The 18,184-nt window shown below is 50.0% G+C and overlaps 1 protein-coding gene and 1 long non-coding RNA gene across 5 annotated transcripts; one reads left to right on the top strand and one right to left on the bottom strand.

The window, feature by feature from the left end:
* Positions 1 to 1,833: 1,833 nt before the first annotated feature.
* On the bottom strand, positions 1,834 to 14,910 carry LOC107145300 (cytochrome P450 4F3). 4 transcript variants are annotated; one of them, XM_015489188.2, is made up of 13 exons: positions 14,764 to 14,910; positions 14,180 to 14,378; positions 11,810 to 11,954; positions 9,058 to 9,111; positions 8,840 to 8,967; positions 6,937 to 7,058; positions 5,878 to 6,148; positions 4,734 to 4,800; positions 4,408 to 4,537; positions 2,863 to 2,996; positions 2,714 to 2,778; positions 2,486 to 2,568; positions 1,834 to 2,096 (listed from the first exon to the last, which is right to left on the bottom strand). In XM_015489188.2, exons 2-13 carry the CDS (start codon positions 14,375 to 14,377, stop codon positions 1,922 to 1,924), a joined length of 1,572 nt encoding a protein of 523 aa, XP_015344674.1. In that variant the 5' UTR covers position 14,378; positions 14,764 to 14,910; the 3' UTR covers positions 1,834 to 1,921. The 4 variants fall into 4 exon arrangements, with proteins under 4 accessions (XP_015344674.1, XP_015344676.1, XP_015344675.1 ...); XM_015489190.2 differs by lacking the exon at positions 11,810 to 11,954 and adding an exon at positions 10,161 to 10,305; XM_015489189.2 differs by lacking the exon at positions 14,764 to 14,910 and adding an exon at positions 14,612 to 14,753.
* LOC125613729 lies at positions 13,760 to 17,735 on the top strand. Its single transcript, XR_007344283.1, has 3 exons — positions 13,760 to 14,006; positions 15,093 to 15,451; positions 16,932 to 17,735. It is a non-coding gene; the product is annotated as an uncharacterized LOC125613729 (long non-coding RNA).
* The last annotated feature ends 449 nt before the right edge of the window (positions 17,736 to 18,184 follow it).

Genomic DNA, 18,184 nt, shown 5'->3' with positions numbered 1-18,184 from the left:
TGGAAGATGGGGACAGACTGTCCTAGTTTTCTGTTAGCGAAAGCTATCAGAATTATCACAAAACCTTTGACTTTTCCACATGTGACAGGACAAAGTCATTTAATCAAACCAGCTTCAAGAAAGTGATTCAAATGTAATCTATATATTCCAGAATGCTATGCATCTTAGCAAAACATTGATGATTCTAAGAGGGCAAAGATGGAGATCAGGATAAACAATCCACAGTCCCTGACCAGTCCACCCCAGACACTCCCAAAATATCCACTGTACACTCGCCTTCCTAAACACAGGAACACAATCAAAATCTCCAAAGGCTACAAACACAAAGTTCATCTGTCCTCTCCACTTTGCTCTCTTTTGCAGAACTTTCCCACAGATAATCTTTTGATGATAAAAACCCATATAATAAACATGTTGAGCCAGCTCTGGGTCACTGTTCTCAACTAGAGGTCAGTGTCTCACCTGATCCCAGCTTTCTCTCTTAATGTTTGTGTGTCTTTATTAATACCCCATGGCCCCTTGCTGGTTTCTAGAGTTTGGCCATGCAGGTCATGGCAAATGATCATCCCAATATATCCAAAAATTGGATAATCACAAGATCATGCCAACTTAAAATCTCACTGTAAGCTAGCTGCTTCCATTAATTGCAGACCAAGTTTGGATTAAGTTCCCCACTGCTTTAAAACAACTTTTAAGGCTGGATGCTTTTCCAATTCCATAGGTGAATAAGTGATGTGAAAAGACAGAAAGGAATCACAAAACTGGCTGGGGTTTAGTTCACAGGAAATGGCTTTCCTAACATGCACGAGACCCAGGGTTCCATTTCCAGCAAGGGGGAAAAAAAAGCAGGCATTATTCTGATGAAAGCAGAAAGCTATAAATGAAATGAACATGAAGTAGGCTTTTGTTCTCAAGTCAGGAAAATGGGAAGCTCATGAGGAGATGAAAAGAATCAAAACCCAGGAGTGAAACAAGAGGGGTTGAAATCTCCAAGATCCTCTTCACAGAAGTGGGACCTCAGGGGACGTCTCTAGGCAGGGAGTAAACTGAAATGAAGGAGACCTCACGTGTGATTGCAGAGTGAATTAAACTGCCCTAATGACCTTGGATACCACAAGCTTTGATCTTCCTTTCACATAATCTACAGAACACTGCTTACTTCACATTGTGCAATTATTCAAACACGACAGCCACTATCAAGGTAAAGATAACCAGCCAATAAAAAGTGACCCCAATAAAAAGGTTTTTAAAAATCAGCAAAAATAACAGGCAATAAAAATACAGCGACTCCAATGATCAGACACCATATAAAACAACCATGCTTAGTCATGCTCAGCTCAGAGCGCGGGCCCATGCCTGGTACCCGGCTATCCAGAGGATGAAGCAAGATTTGCGCTGGAGCCCAGGAGTTAGACATTGCTCTGCATAGATTCTGTCTCTTAAAGTAAGAAAAGCAGAAGATGGTGGGAAGGAGCAGGAGCAAAGAAAACACAACTGAGTTTGCTATTTTTAATAAACCTAGTAATTTGGTAGCCACAGCAACAGTGAAAAAATCCCATGATGAGAAAATGCAGGCTACATTAGGAGATGCGAACAGAGATAAGGATGGTAAATATTTAGTGTTCTGAGCGTTTGTGACTCAGAGGCTCAACCCTGCCCTTACTCTAGGTCCACCTTCTGCTCCAAACCCTCCCAAGACTCCCACCATGTGCTCAGGGGCTGTGAGGCCAGCCAGAGCCAGCGAGGGTCGGGCCTCACCTCCCGCACCTAGGCCACCACTTTGGTTGCCCGACGTCCCCAGCGCCCCCTGCTGACGCTCGGTGAGACTCAAACGCAGGTGAAACCGTTTTATTGCTGGTATCTGCCCAGGTAGCTTGGGGGATCTGCATGGAGGGGTCCCCGGACCGGCCTCGGTGGGTCACTACGCGCCGGGGCTCAGCGGCTCCACGCGCAGCCAGAGCCCGCCCTCGGCGCGCAGGATCAGCTCGGGCTTCCTGCGCGGCTCGGTGTCGTCGGGCAGGACGCGGAAGCGCAGCAGCGTCAGCGCCAGCACCACCTTCATCTCGCTCATGGCGAACGTCTGCCCGATGCAGTTCCTGCGGGCGGGGTGGGGACTCTTACTGCGCCAGGGACCCCCATCCAGGACGGGATCCCCCTTCCGACCCTGAACAGCCTGAAGGGCAGCGAGGGGGGCTGACGTGCCTGGACCGTTGTGGGTGATCCTGTCCCCAGAGCCTGGCCCAAGCCCCCCACACACAACTCAGCCTAGAAGCTGGGGTGGGAAGGCTCTGAGCACACGGTGAGTGGGCCCCATTTTGGACCGACCTCTTTGGGGACACACCCAACAGCCACTCTCCTAACCTCAGCACACAAACTACAAGAGCGGCAGGAAAGACACCAGCATCTGACCATCCGCAACTTCCCCCCTTTCCGAAAGTCCCGATGCCATCACCCCTCCCCCATCTCAGACTCCCGCTTTCCTTACCTAGGTCCCGCGGAGAAAGGAATAAAAGCTAGAGGTGACCTGTCCTTGGCGTTTTCTGGGTCAAAGCGGAAGGGGTCATACACCTGGAGGGGAGGTCCACCAAGACACAGTTGCTGGGTGGGGTCTGCCAGCACACCCAGGGAGAGACAGGGGTGCGTGTGGTGGGGTCAAAACGCCACTCCACCCCTACAGTGGACAAGAATGGGAAGAGGGAAAGGCAGGCAGCACCTCAGGGTTCGGCCACACAGCTGGGTTGTGATGAGTCCCGAAAATACTGATGAGGCAGGTGACTCCTGTGGGAGAGAAGGGACAAGGTCCAACTGCCTGATGGAGCCCTTTTCCTGCCCAGGAGCCTCCTCCCCCTGCCTTGTGGGTACCTTTGGGGATGACCCGGCCGTCGGGGAGCACAACGTCCTGGGTGCAGCAGCGGGAGATAACTGTAACTGGGGGGTGCAACCGCAGACTCTCCTTGATGCACATGGTCAGGAAGGGCAACTGGGCCAGGTCGTCCCTAAAACCACCACCACCCCCAAATTATCCCGAGAGCAAAACAGAGTTTGCCCGCATCTGGGTGAAACCTTTTCTCCTTCTCATAAAATAAGCCCCAGATGGATCAAGTATTTGAGAATTGGAAAAGCAATTAGGAAAGGACTGGAGAAGCTGTAACTAGGTATCTTTAGAAGTTTTTCTTCAAACACAGTATCAAAAAAAAAAAAAACCACACCACTGTAAAGAAGTCAATAGTTTGCATGAAAATAAGTGTCCTTGATACTATAGAGAAGAATAAAAATATAAACAAGTAAAAAACAAAATACACACATTTAATTGTGTGTGGGGGGTATCAATTTTGTTTTTTTATTATTATCATTGTTTTTGTTGTTTCAAGACAAGGTCTGGCCCCCAAACCTTGATCCTCCACCTCAGCCTCCCCGGTAGCTGGGATTACAGGTGTGCACCAGTAAACCCAGCTCACTGTACCCACTACAGCTCTTCTTCATCCCCCTCTGTCTCTCAGTCCCCCCTTCTCTTTCTCTGTACTCTCTTTCTCTCTCTTCCTTTCCACCTTCTTCCTTTTCCATCTGAGCCTTTCCTCTTCACACACAAACCTTCACCTCTCTTCTCCCCTCCCCCTTCTGTTTTACTCCTCCTCCCTCTGCACCGCCCATTTTGGTAAAGACTTGCTTCTTGACCTAGAGCACTGTTCCTCAGATGAAAAAGAAAATTCTTCTGCTAATCATTCAGGGGCTCAGTTGAAACCATTATTTTACCTCTAGCCTTGTTTCTCTTCCTCTCAACCCCATTCCTACCCTTGTATGCTTGCAGTGTCCCCCACCAGGGATCATTTGCCCACCAATCTGAGAGCTCCTGGAAGGAGATCCCGGGACTGTTTCCTTCTCAGGTCTCTAGAGCACAGAGCCCGGCTGAGCACAGAATGGGGGATGGGAAGACAGTGTGGGCCTGTTTTCTGAATGAAGGCTGCACCAATGAAGGATGCAGGTGCTCTGGGTACAACAGATGACTTTTACTTCCAGGTATCTCCTATGAATCCTTGGATTGGATAGGAAGTTAAGAATTACGTACAAGAGAAGAACAAACTTTTAGGAGGTGAAGATCCTTGAAAAAGTGCTATTTGAAAGAAAATAGAGGAAGTGCAGGGGAAGTCCATTTCCTGACCATGGCTGACAGTCCTGTTCTACCCTCACAGATTGTCACAGTGTCACTGAATCTCCCATAAGTTCAGATCATTTGTCCCCAAATACTGCAAATGTACCCTTGCTAGTCAGGTTGGGTACTAGGCCCTGCCTCTGAATTGGATCCTATTCCCACAAAGCAATAATGAAATCACAAGCATCTTACCCATCCCCACCTGGGGAGCAGGGCCCATGAGAGGGGCTCAGGGAGGGCCTTGAGGACTCACTCACCACTCAATCTCTTTAGGATCACGGTCCCTCAGCAGGTCTTGCACCTCCTTCCGGCAGCGCTCCTGGTATTCCGGGTGCTTTGCCAGGTTGTACAGGGCCCAGGAGAGACCACTGGCCGTGGTGTCATGGCCTGAGGGGCAGTCAGGCAGCCTTGGGCCTCTGGGCTGCTTCAGCACCAGAGGGTGGACAGCGCCCAAGCATTGAGGTCCCAGGAAGGATGGGAAAGAGGAGAATGGACAGAATGCAGTGATCCAGGGTCCACCCAGCCCATCGCTGGGGTGGAGAGACCCTCCACCCCCTCTGTAGTCCTGCACTGGGGCCCTCACCCTCAAACATGAAGGTGTCAGCTTCTGCTCTTATATCCTCATCCGACAACTCTTTTCCATCTTCATCCTGGAGAGAAGACAGGACATCCCACACCCCAAATTACACCAGGTCTGCAGGATCTTCAGTGTGACTGACACAATCTCTACAGATCTGACTTCAGGGGCTGGGGCTGGGGCTCAGCGGTAGAGGGCTAGCCTAGCCCATGTGTAGGCGCTGGGTTCAATCCTCAGCACCACATGAAAATAAATAAATAAAATAAAGGTATTGTGTTTGACTACAACTAAAATCCTTAAAAAAAGATCTGTCTTCCATCCAGAAACCCAAGCCACATGCACCCCTAGACCTCTGTTGGTCACCATCATCTGAATCCCCACCACACAGTCATCCTGCTGGGCTTCCTTGCCTCCTAGTTTGTCCCTGGCAGGAAGAATAAATGATCCATGAATATTTTCATATTCTGTATAATTTCTGTATAATGAGGAATTTCTGAGAAAGGGTTACTTACTGGAACTTGGGTTAGAGGATTATTAAATGGCAATTTACCTTGGACATTAAGCATTTAACATTCCAAATACATTTGCTCACACTCTCAAGTGAGAATCTTACCTTAAGTCCCCAGAGGGATTTGGTTCTCAGGCTAATTGACTTTACCTTTCCACTGAAGATAACTTGTTTATTCTCCAGAACAAAGTTTGTCCCCTCCCTCTCCACCCTGCCAGAAGAGCAATTGTGCCACCTGTCCTATATAAGCTTAAAAACTCAAGATTTGAAGCTTCAAAACAGATTAAAATCTTGCATCATCTGGGGAAGGAAGAGTTGGGAATTGGGAACCATTGCTACAGTCCTACTCAGGGTGCCATTACTGTAATAACTGGATTTTGTATGTCACTTAGTCACTTATGGAACTGATCAAAGTGTTTGGTGCATTTGTCAACATAGATATAGATACAGATATAAATGTAGTATACAAACTTCTTAACTTGCAAATAGATTAAATTATCAGGCCCTTCACAGTTTCAGACTATGGAGTCCCCTGCTGGCTGCATCCAAGAGTTATCTCTAAGACCTATTCAGTTCTGGCTTGATCCTCCCTTCTCAGATACCTCCTATGGCTTCCCAGTGTCCTCCTGTTGAGAAGCTCACCTTGGTCAGCAGGAGCACATCGATGAAGTCCAAAGTTTTGGACTCAGCCTTGGCCTTGAGGAAGTCACTAATACCGTGATCAGGGAGGGTGCGGCGCCGCTCCTGGATGACAGCATCTGTGAAGTCATGCACCAGGCGGCAGGCCTTACGGAAGCGCTGCCCACTGGGGCTGAGAAGGTACAGGAAGTCCATGTGCATGAGGAGTTGCTCATTTCTTTTGACCACAAGGGCACTGAGCTCCAAGATGGCAGCAATATATTCACTGGGCTTCCTGTAGGATGAGGACATAAAAGGAGGCAACAGCTCAACATAACTGATGCCCAAGGAGGACTTCTCACCAGCAGCTGGGAGCTACCTCCCATCAGGAAAAGTGAGTATCCAGCAACACATGGCCTCTCAGATACACAGTGGATATAGGCCATCAGGTTGACTTTCCTTTGTCTCTTCTCTCTCTGCATCCCATCTCTGTGACCCACCTTCATGCCCCAAGGAACCCAGAGCACAGTCTGGACATCAAGCTCCTCTCCTTTGTTCAGTATCCAGTCCTGTCCTCTTTCCTGCCTGATACTGTCCACAGCTCACACATCGTTCTCTTCTAACTGGTCCTAGAAGCAGCCCCTGCCCTAGCCTCCTTGCACCCAGTGTCAACTCCAGGTACTGTCTACACGAGAAGTCCCACAGAGTTCAGCTCTGATCATGCCCATCATCAGCTCAAACACCTTCATTGGTTCCCTGAAAACCTCCTGATAAAATTCACACTCCTTTGCCTGACTTTCAATCTCCTTAAGACCAACCCACTCCTGCCACTTGATCCTCATCCACAGAGTCTCCTTCTTGCCTGTTGTACACACTCTGCTCATCTGAGCCCCCTTACCTTTACTCAAACAATTCCACCTACTTGGAAGAACTAATTTCTCTCTCCCCTTCCCTGTCCTTCAGTGCCAGTTCTAACTCACAACCTCCTGGAAGCCTCCTCTGGCCCCTACACATAGCCCTCCCTCCCCCACGGACTCACTTGAGTCCCTGGCCTAGGTTCCAAGACCTTAGGAAAGGACTCACTCCTGACAATTGCTGTCGAAACTGAAGACGCATTTCTGCAGACTGTCCAAGGTCATAAGGCTGATGTGCTCAAACATGTCCAGACAGGCGCTGCCCTCTGAGACCAGTCGCCGCCACTTGGCCTGGCCAGAAAAGAGAACACGGCTGGGGCTTGGCCTTGGCTCCCAGAGCCCCTGCCCAACTACTCCTACCAGGATGGACTCTTCAGAGCCAGCCTCATTGAGGGTCTTCTGTCCAAGGCCCCCAAACCCAGGGAGGATCATGTTCAGTAGGAGCAGAAGCTGTTCCTACTGAGAAATGAATGCCCAAGGCTGGCAATCAGTCCAAGTCCCAGCACCGCCTCTGTGCACCTTTAATCACCTGTTTGCTTCTCCGAAGTTCCACATGTCAAATCTTCAGCAACAGTTAACCTGATCTGCTTCAAAGGCTGATTGTCGGAGATTAAAAACCCTGCTTCACCATTCATGCTCACTTACTAGCTAGGTGATCCTGAGCAAACTCCCTAATTTCTCTCACACTCAGAATGATTATTTGTCATGGGCAAAATAACCTGTGCTATTCATGGTTGTGGAAAATAAATTGGACAATATGTATTAAGCAATTGGCATATGGCATAATTTCTGGTATACATCGAGTCTTCAGGGTTAGCTTTCCTCATCTTCATAGAGATATATTGATTTTAAAAATATTTTTTAAAAATCTCTTACATTGGGAGAAGGAGTCATGCATAGATACTGAATGCAAGGTTCCTAGCCTGGACCATTTCTCAAAGGTATGTTTGTAGAAAATAACCCCAAAGGAAGATGGAATGACTCCTCTGGGTGAGATTCAGGCTAGTTTCTGTTTGCTATTAAAGCAGATTCCCTAAATCTAGTGTAATGGACTATATCAATGAGCAGGCACCTAATGAAGCCAGCCTTATCACCACCATGGGATTCGGTGGCTTGCAGCAAAGATTAAAGCAACAAGAAGCACAGGTTGCTTGGTGAGTCATGAGTAATCAACTACCCTTTGCCACTGATCCAGGAATCTCATGTCTTCTGGAAGAATCCAAGAACTGATAACAAGCTAACTTATTAACTTACAAGTAAGAAAAATCCTAAGCACTTCACAGAAACCTCATCCCCAACATTACCCTACTTCCTAAATCCACATCTTTTGCAATGTGATTTTTCAGCAAGAAAAGAAGGAGAATCTATTTTACCCCCATTTGATTATGTGATAGAATTCTGACTTTGGCCCATACAATGTGACTAAAATGAGGTCATAGCTCAATGAAGCCTATACTTCAAGAGACACTGCAGCCTCCTCTCACACCCATGGAACCCTATCTCTGCCTTGGATCCCCAGATTATCTTCTGAAGGGACAGAATCATGCAGAAGAGTACAGTTGTCCGAGATGAGGACATTCTACATCAGTCAACCCCTAAACATGCGAGGGAATCTTCCCAGGGTCATCAAAGTTGCCTACCTGACCCACAGCTGATCATATACCTTGAGTGATTCCATCTGCATCCAATTTATTTAGAAGAACCAGCCTACTGACTTATACCCTTGTTAGCAACTCTAAACCTCATTGATTTTCAACCAATGGGTTCAGAAATGACTTGTTAACAACAAATTCATCAGCACTGTGGCTTTACAGACCTTCTGTGAGAAAAGCATAGAAACTAACCCCTTCTGAGCACCTACCATGCACCAGGGACATAACTCCACTATATTATTTAGGACAACTTTTAAGTACAGATTTTTATTCCCATTTTACTAATGTGGAAACCGAGGCACAGAGAGAAAGACCAATGGTCTCAAAGTGGTTCATCAGAGCCAGATCTGTAGATCGGCTCTGTCTGTGACCCTTCTCCCACCCAGGTTCAACTTTGGACACTAGGTTCAAGAGACTCACATGCATGACATTCGTACTGTCATTGAAAATCTTCATATAGGGCTTCAGGATGTTGAAATGGAAGGCAGGTGTCAGCAGGCGACGATGGTGGTTCCATTTGTCACCAGAACTCAGCAAGAGCCCATCCCCTGGTAGGGCAGCCATGGGCAGTGGGCAAGGGCACCACCTCACCCTGGCACCCAGGGTTCCCCCAAGCCCTGTCATCTGCAGTTACTTACCCAGCCAGGGCTTCAGGAAGCTGTAGAAGATCACATCCTTCAGTGCAACCGCAGCTGACGTGAACAAGAACAATTAGGGCCATGGAGAGGGGTAACGGGTGGACTGTGGGAGGAGGTGGAGGCTCCCAGGCAGGGCTTGCACTCCCCCACTCTAAGACCAGCATAGCAGGAAGGATTCCAGGGGAGAGGAAATAGGGAAGAGGGAGGAGGCTAGAGGGGACCAGGCCAGGCTGCAGCAGCAGAGCCATGAAATAGCTACACACGGCACAAGACAGACCAGCATACCTGGGTGTGAGTCCTACAAGCTCCAACATGTTCTACAACATTCTAGCACAGCACAACACTCCACAGAACTTATAGGAAACCCTGTCCACCCAGCACCATTTGATATCTCCTGACATAGACCCGAGACATGTGACAGGGACACTTGTTATGTCCTGACATGGGCAAAACATACATGACCTGCCAAGACATATACAACATCCTCTGACATGAACCAGAGAAGGTCTAACGTGACATCTGTGCCCCACAGACAGAACTGAAATATGGTCCTATTCATATCCCAAATATGGCCCAGATGTGACCCAACACATGTTATCCAATGTGACCTGGATAATAAGACCTGCTTTAGACAACACTCAAATTAGGTCTCAGTCTCTTCTCCAAGGGACTCTGGGACCCAGACTCCAGACAAACCACACACATGGCCCAGATGAGGCCAGCAGAAAGAAAAGATCATCTACAACAGAATCACAGACAAAACCACACGGACTCTGACATGCCCCAAAGGTCCTTGGCCACAACAGAGCCCTAGGCAGGACCATCAGCAAGGATCCAGGTGTAACCAGGCATACATTAGCCAGCTGTAACCAGGATCCGGGAGTAAATGTACATTGGCAAGTTGTGGCCATTCAGCAGATTTCACATAGACATGCTCCAGACATGAGCAGCCATGACCAGAGGTTAGACAGGTGGGGGTCCAGGTGAGCCAGAGGCAGGAGCATCATGGCTGCAGCCCCTCCAGCTTGCACTAGGTCCCCCAACAGCTGGAGGCAGCACAGAGACCTTGGCAGCAGGCCAGCTGGGGTCATGCCAGTGTCTACCTGGAGCAAAGAGCACCGGCTTGATGCAGGTGGGGTGGAAGATGCGGACCACTGGGTTCCAGGGCCCCACCCACCAGCAGCACACATCCCCAAAGGTGCTCGCCAGACCCTGCGTGTACAGCAGACCTTCTTCTGAGCCCCGGATCTGGAGAACAAACAGAACCGGATGCACACTCCCCTGGGCTACCAGAGAAGGACCTACAGCACTAGACCAGGACCGGGAGTGCAGGGAATCCCACTCAGCAGGTCCTCATCCTCCATGCTGAGCCCTGCCTGGGCTCTCTGCCCGCATCCTCTGCACATAACAGTCTGGATCCCTCAGCTACAGTCACAGACATACTCCTTCCCCTCTTGCATCCCAAACACTACACACCTGGGTCATCTTCCATTCAGTTTCCCAGATAGGCATTGAGGCTCTGAATGAGAAAGTCACATACACGCTCATGGCCCTCCAGACAGTGAGTCACATGCCTGTGACCAGAGTCTGAATCCATATCCTGAGTGCTTAACCACTAACCTGCTTTGTGTTCCCCCAAACAATCACACTGGGGGTCCCAGGCCTGCCAAGACTTGGGCAATCAGAATTGCAGTGATTAAATGGGAAATCTACCCTCCGATTCAGGCCAGGACAATTGAAGTGAATAATGGGTCATTGATGGGAATGCTGGGGGAATGAAGAGCTCTTTCATGGAAGTGAACTTCCGGGGGCTCTTCATTCAAGCCCTGCCTTGAACGGAAAGTGGTGCCAAGAGAGCAGACAGATCTCTCTGGACATTATTTGAGAGCTGGATCTAACTGAGCCTGAAGATCAGCCTCCCTGGACTTTACACTAAACAGATTCCCTCTCTGACTTAGAGCACACCGTAGTGAGTCTCCACCATCCACAACTGAAAGAGACTTGAGCAGCCAGAGAGTCAGGGACCTGCCCCAATCACCAAGCACTTTGGTATCAGAGCCGTTGCTTTTCCCCCTGCTCAACTTGGTCTAGCCAAGAATGGGAAGGGCAGGGGGCAGGGGGAATGAACTAGGCTGGGGTGGAGTCTCCTAAGAAAGACTCCTAGGGCCTGGAGCAGGAGGGCAGGGAAAATGCAGGGGACAAGCCACAAGAAGGAATCCACCCACCAGAGTTGGGTATGGTGGAAATAGCAGCCACGCTCCTCCTCCAGCCACAAGCCCTCCTCGTGGCTCTGGGTCTGCAGAAGGGCAAGGCTGGGGCAGGAGTGGCAGAGGGGCTTGGGCGCATCCCCTGCCCTGCTCTGGTAGCTCCTCCTCTAGGAGGGCTCCAGCTGCCCTGGCAGAGACCCTGCTGTCCACCAGCTGCCACAATCTGTCTCCCTCCAGCCCATACAAAATGTTGGGGTTATTGGTCCAGATCCATTTCCTTGAACTAGGGGATCCCTCCAGGAAAGAGCCCTGGATGAAGGCCTCTTGGGACTCTGGAGGCACTGAGAACACTAGGGTGGAGGGGTGACCACAGTGGAAGAAAAAGACAGTGAGATGGGGTCTGTGGAGCCCACGAAAGAGAGAAGAAGAAGGCGGAGAGGAAGAGGGAAGAGGGGGCTGGGCGAGGCAGGGGCCCACGGAAGCCTGTAGGTAGAGGGCACTCAGATGTGTCATAGCGCCCACCACCAAGAGTTCTGCATGGGTACCTGAGGCACTGAGGACAGATCGGACGATGTTGGGGTGGCACAGAGTGACGATGGGAATGATGGGGCCCAGCCATGTCATAAAGCCCTGAGGATAGGTGCCCACCAGCTTCGACACTTCCTTCAAGCCCTGCTCTGTGGGTTGGATCTGAAAACAAGGCAGGGGTGGTCACCTCCTAACATGGTTGATGTCAAGTGTCAGCTTGTCAGATGTCCCCTGAAACATGATTTCTGGGTGTGTCTGTTGGGTCATTTCCAGAGGAGAGTGGCGTCTGCATTGGTAGACTGAAGACGCACCCTCCCCAGTGTGGGTCCCCTGAGGGTCCAGAGAGGACGTGCAGGCAGGGAAAGGACAGGTTCGATCTCTCTTTGGAGCTGAGAACTCTTTCCTGCCCCTGGACATCAGAACTTCAGTTCTCAAACCTTTGGACTCAGAACTTAACATCAGCAATCTCCACCCAAGGTTTTTATGCCCTTAGGCTCAGACTGAACTAATGACACCACCATTCCCTGGTTCTCCAGCATTGATAGTGTGTAGTGAGACTTCTTGGACTTCATAATATATGAACCAGTTCCCCTAATAATCCCTTCTCTCTCTCTCTCTCTCTCTCTCTCTAAATATACATACATATGTGTGTGTGTACGTATATACACCACACATGCATACGTACATACACACATATCTTATATACATATGTACACAGATATATGTATTTATTTATGTTTGCGTAATGTCTATATATATGTGTGTGTACGTATATATATGCATGTCTGTATGTGTAGTACAATCATGTGTATAGTAGTCCCTTAAGATTGCAGTGCAGCTGTTGGGTGTGGTAGTTTTCACCTGTAATCCCAGTGACTCAGGAGGCTGGATTAGGAGAATCTTGAGTTCAAGTTCAGCTTCAGGAACTTAGTGAGGCTGTAAGCAACTGAGCAAGACCCTGTCTCTAAATAAAATATAAAAAAGGGGCTGGGGATATGGCTCAGTGGTTAAGCACCCCTGGGTTCAATCCTTAGAACACAGCAACAACAACAAAAAATTACAGTGTAGCTGAAGAATTTGAAGAACGGCTATCACCCAGCACTTTGACTGTTCTTTTTCTGTGTTCGAATACTTTTAGATACATAAATACTTAGTATTGTGCTCCACTTGCCTACAGCTTTCAGAAAGGTAACAGGCTGCCCAGGCATGAACCTAGGAACAACAGGCAACACCACGTAGCCTGGGTGTGTGCACGGCTACACCGTCTAGGTATGTGTGAGGCCACCCCCCGGTGTAGGCAAAGGACAAAATCGCCTCATGACGAATTACTCAGTAGGGTTCCCATGATTAAGTGATGAAGGACTTTGTGTGTGGTGTGTGTGTGTGTGTGTGTGTGTGTGTGTCCGTGTCCTTTCGTTCTCTTTCTCTGGAGAACCCTAATAAACCATCCCAAGAGCCACAACAGGGGCTTCCTACGGCCTCTGCAGGTGGTTTGCCTTCTGCAGTGAACACATGTCCCAATTTTGTAAGGATGAAGGGAATCTCTGCCGCTCCTGTCCCATCCCTCTCAAGACCCTATCCGAGTCCCAACAGTGCATCCCAGGGCAGACAGAGAAGTCAGGTGACCTCCATCTCTCCATCAGGACTCTCCCACCCATGAGCACCTGCTGCTACCCACATTCTGGCAGATCATTCTGCGCATGCTCTCACTAAACCTGTGCCCTTTACAAGGGAAGCAGCCAGAGCACAGCTCCCTAAAGTGGAGGGCAGATCTAAGGTCAAGGTTTAGAGTAATGGGTGGGGTCGAGGAAGGCTTCTGCAAAGGGAAGTGGCAACCAACTTCAATCTGGGTTGGGCAACAGGGCCCATGGGTTCATCTTAGGGGAGAAGAGAGATAAGAGGAAGGCGCCCCAGGAGGGAGAAGTGGGAGGCAACCCAGACCCACCTCTTGGCTGAGCTAGTCCACGGGAAGCGATTGCTCATTTCCGTGAACATCCCGAAGCCCATAGATGGGCAGACACAAAGAAATAGTTCAGGTAGGAGCAGACCTGGTCAGCACCCCTGTGGAGGACTCAAGTCCAGCAGCAGAGAATACGGGAACACCAGGGGGTCCTCACTCCGTGTAGCCCACCCTGGGAGCCCCTCAGGGATGCACCAACGTGGCAAAGACAGGCCAGAAATGAATCCCAAAGACTAGGCCGCGGGAACAAGGAGGTAAGAGGGGCTCGGCCCATCCCGGGGTGAGCACACCCCAGAGCACCTGCCTTCCTTGTTCTCTGCTGTCCGAGACCTTAGCCCACCCGACACCCAGCTCCCTGAGCCCCATTCCTGACCCCTCAGCAGTCCATACACCCCTATAGCCCAACCCAGCCTGCTGCCACACTCACCATGCCCACGTGACCCAAGAGCCAATTCCGTTTGGGGGGCTGCGGGAAACATTGGAGGCGACGAGATTTTTCATAAAAAGCATAGATCCAGGTCAGGCTGCGGGCCAGGAGCCAGGAGGCCCCCACCAGCAGCAGGAGGACCCAGGGAGAGGCTTCCGTGGGCCCCAGTCCCAGCCAGGACAGGCTCAGCTGTGGCATGCTGCAGGAAAGAGGGGACAGAGGGTGAGCTGCGGAGGCCCAGGAGAGACGATTTCTCTAGGGTCACTGGGCAGGGACAGTGGTGTGAAAAGGGCAGGAGGGCTCAGAGAGGGGAGCAAGAGCGAGGGCAACCCAGGGAAAGCATCAGGGAGAGCAGAGACGAAGGTGGAGGAGGAAGAGGAGAAATTGGAGATGGGAGGAGAACAATGAAGAGAGACTGATGAGAGTCCAGACCTTCCTGAGTCATAGACAAATTTCCGGGGACTGTTACCCGGAAACCACCAGTTTCCCAGGCTGGCTGGCTCCCTGGAGCTGCCCCAGCCCTGGGCAACATCCTTCCCATATCAGGTAAAGATCCTCCAGTCCCACCAAATCTAGTCTGGCACCTTTTGTCAGGAGCAGCTTGTCCCCAACAGGCTCTTCTCCTCTCCTCTGGGATTTCTTTGTCCCTGGTTGATGACCTGGAGGAATCTGTGGGAGGCTGAGCTGGGCTGGGCTGGACCAGCCAATCCCAGCAGGCCTGCCTGGGCAGGCAGCCAAGAGTGGGGGTGGAGCCAACTGGGTGCAAAGGGGAACCCTTCTGTGGTCACGGGCACGGGCACGGGCACTACGTCCTTAGAACTTGGCATCTCCTACCTGAGTAGAAAACATGTTGTGGGGGGTGAGAAAAGGTGACTGAGTGATAAAGTCTACAGCCCCACCTGCTCTTTCAAAGCCAGGGTGCAGGAGGTCGAAGGATGGATTTATGAGTTCAGGAGAGCAGGGCCAGGCCAGGCCTTCCCCCAGAAGGTCTCCAGACCTCCTCTCCAAGCATGGACTGCGGGAACATCACGCACCATTGCTCAGTGAAAAAACAAGGAGGCTCAGAGATGGAGACCTGTGGCTGACCAGCTGCATAGCCTGGCAAGAGTTCAAGTCCTGCTTCCAGCCAGCGCAAGGCCTGGAGTGAGACCTGACTTCTAGGAGCAGCAACAAAGAATCCAGCCCTGCCGAGCATTACCTGGATCAGATTCCAGGGATAAGGAAACCAGCTGAAAGAGCTCACCTGGGGCTGGGCTCATTTGGAGCAGGAAGGTGAGAGAAGAGAAGGGCTAAGAGGGGACCTCAGGTAATGGGGCCCAGGCAAGGGAGGGCAGAGCCAGGAGACCCTCGTCCTTGCTCTGATTGTGGAGTGCTAGCCCTCCTGGGCTCAGTCTTTCTATATGGGAATTGGGGTATCAGGTGAGAACATTAGAGGGGGCATATGGAGTATAGGAAAGGGGCTGGCAATTATGGCCTCACCTGCTTGAAGCCAGTCCTGTACTCTGCAAAAGACTGTAGGTCAAGTCTTTCTACTGTAGGCTCTACTTTTACATAAGGCAAGACTACTGTGTGCCAGCAGCTCTACATAAATGGGACCTACTAAATGCAACTTGATCTGCATAAACTATGCCCACGGAATGCTACTTACTTTCCACAGGGTCTATTGCTGTACCCGTAGCATAAAGCATGCCTACTGAATGCCACCTGCTCTACATAAGGCATGTCAACTGTGTGCTGAAATACTCTACAGAAAACATCCCTCCTGAATATTATGTGCTCTACTTAAAGGGCACCTATTGCACACCATCTATAGTGCTTAAAGCATGGCTACTGTGTGCATATTCTACACAAAGTGTGTCTGATTTGTGTCGGATGCTCAGCTGCATCACAATGCCCAAGATTTCCTGCTAACCTCTCCTCAGTATCTAAGAACCCAGACCCTGAAGCCCAATCCCTCTTCCAGGCTGATTCACCTCCATTAATTGAGAACAATGCCCTTTTATTAATTGGGACATTTAGACATGGTGGAAGCTCAGACCATATGGTGGCCCCAGAATAGAAACACCTTGAGACACTTGAATCACCTGTCCCCTCCTCCTGCACTCAGAAGCTTTCACCCAACAGGTCTGGGGCTCCCCTCCTGGCCCTCTCTGTGTCCTGTCCAGGGTTGCCCTGCCGGGTGGTCTCAGGTGGTGGGGGGCTTCAGGGATTGAGCTTCTGGGAAGGAATGTGGGAAAGAGACGATCTCCTGACACTGGTAGGATGTTAGGGAGACCCCCAAACCTCCCTCTGTACCCCCACTCAGTGGCTCTCTGTTCCTAGAGCCCAAAGTATGGTAGTGTGTGCCCTCTCCAGAGTCCCCTACACCACCCAGGGAAAGACTTCACCTGTTGGCAGGTCCATCTGTGTCAAGGCCAGGGGACAGTGCAGCTAGATCCACAGCCCTAGTCCTGGAGACAGGATAAAGATGCCCTGTGGCTGCAGTTGAAGATGCACTATGTGCCTGGGAGCATCAGGCAGCCTAGAGCAGGTTGCTGGCCACTGCCACATTTGCCTGCATGTCACAGGCCTTGACTGAGTCCTTTAGGTATAGTAAGCGCTCCCCCACTTTATGAATGGGAATAAGGCTGAAAGAAATTTAGATGATTCGCCCAAAGTCACACTGCTGGTGGAGTCAGGGGGCCTGGCTTCGTACTGTGTGCCACTAACCACTAGGCTGCACTGCTTTTTGTCTGTGCCCCACTCCCAACAGAAACAGCCAGCAGATGCAGCACAGCAGCCTCCAGGCATGCAGGTTCAGGCCCTCAGCCGACAAAATGACCGGTGGAAACTCCGGAGCAACCTGGAAGTAGCTCCTGTGCCCTGTTTTTCCAGGAGGATCCATAGCTGTGAGTCCCAGAGTTATCAGGTGACTCAATTCTCATTCAGACATATGGGCCCACAGAAGGCATTTCCTGAGGATAACCCCAAGCAGCCTGTGGAGAAATTCACACATACACAATGGCAGTACATCCACAAAAGGGCTTACAGAGGAGCATGCCACAGACGCCAGCCACCAACCAGTGTGTCCAGATACAAGGCCCTGACCTTAGACCTGTGCACTCCAGAGGGCAACAACCCTATGCTCTCCTCCCCTCGGCTACCAAACACCACATCAAACAGACTTCCATGCCTCTGCCTTAGACTGCCGCACCATGCACACCCCAAAATGTACACAGAGAGCCCACACTGGATTTGACAGAACTGAATATGCGGAGCTTTTCTTCAGGAGGGTGCACAAGACTATACCCCTAATAGGGAATAGCCAGGCTGCTAAGTCACAGACAATCAGAGACCATCTTGTATGACCCAACAGAAAGCTAATAGATACCCAGACACAGTGAACATCAGAGAGAGCCTCCTAGGGTGGTGTTAGAGGTGAGCAGGGGTGATCACTACCTCCATACCCAGGGAAACCGAGGTAAAGCTCAAGGCTGGTGGACATCTTCTAAAGGTCCCAGTCCTAATGAAATCCAAATCAGGAAGTCTCAATAAGAAATTTCTCCACCTTGGATTATTATAAATAGCTCTTATGTCTTTTTTTTTTTTTTTTTTTTTTTTGGTACCAAAAAAACCAAAAACAAAAACAAAACAAAAAAAAACAACCCAATCAACAAATGGGCTAAGAAGCTGAACAGACACTTCTCAGAAGGAGATATACATTTGATCAACAAATATATTAAAAAATGTTCAACATCTCTGATAATTAGAAAAATGCAAATCAAAACTACTCTAAGATTTCAATGCACGCCAGACAGAATGGCAGTGATCAAGAATACAGACAACAATAAATGTTGGTGAGGATGTGGGGGGAAGGGCACTCTCATACATTGCTGGGGGGACTGCAAATTGGAGCAACCACTCAGGAAAGCCTCAGAAAACTTGGAATGGAGCCACCATTTGACCCAGCTATCCCATTCCTTGGTCTATATTCAAAGGACTTAAAATCAGCATACTATAGTAACA

This window comes from Marmota marmota, unplaced genomic scaffold, assembly GCF_001458135.2.
Source record: "Marmota marmota marmota unplaced genomic scaffold, marMar, whole genome shotgun sequence".
NCBI classification, from domain to species: domain Eukaryota; kingdom Metazoa; phylum Chordata; class Mammalia; order Rodentia; family Sciuridae; genus Marmota; species Marmota marmota.
The sequence above is the reverse complement of the archived record's forward strand: the minus strand, read 5'-3'. Positions and strand labels throughout refer to the sequence as shown.

Excerpts from the sequence above, each read along its gene's own strand:
- LOC107145300 (XM_015489188.2), bottom strand. The coding sequence starts at position 14,377 with ATGCCACAGCTGAGCCTGTCCTGGCTGGGACTGGGGCCCACGGAAGCC. Across the intron at positions 7,059-8,839 it reads ACAGTACGAATGTCATGCAT|GCCAAGTGGCGGCGACTGGT; the intron begins GTGAGTCTCTTG and ends TTTTCTGGCCAG. Across the intron at positions 2,569-2,713 it reads CTGTGTGGCCGAACCCTGAG|GTGTATGACCCCTTCCGCTT; the intron begins GTGCTGCCTGCC and ends CCTCCCCTCCAG.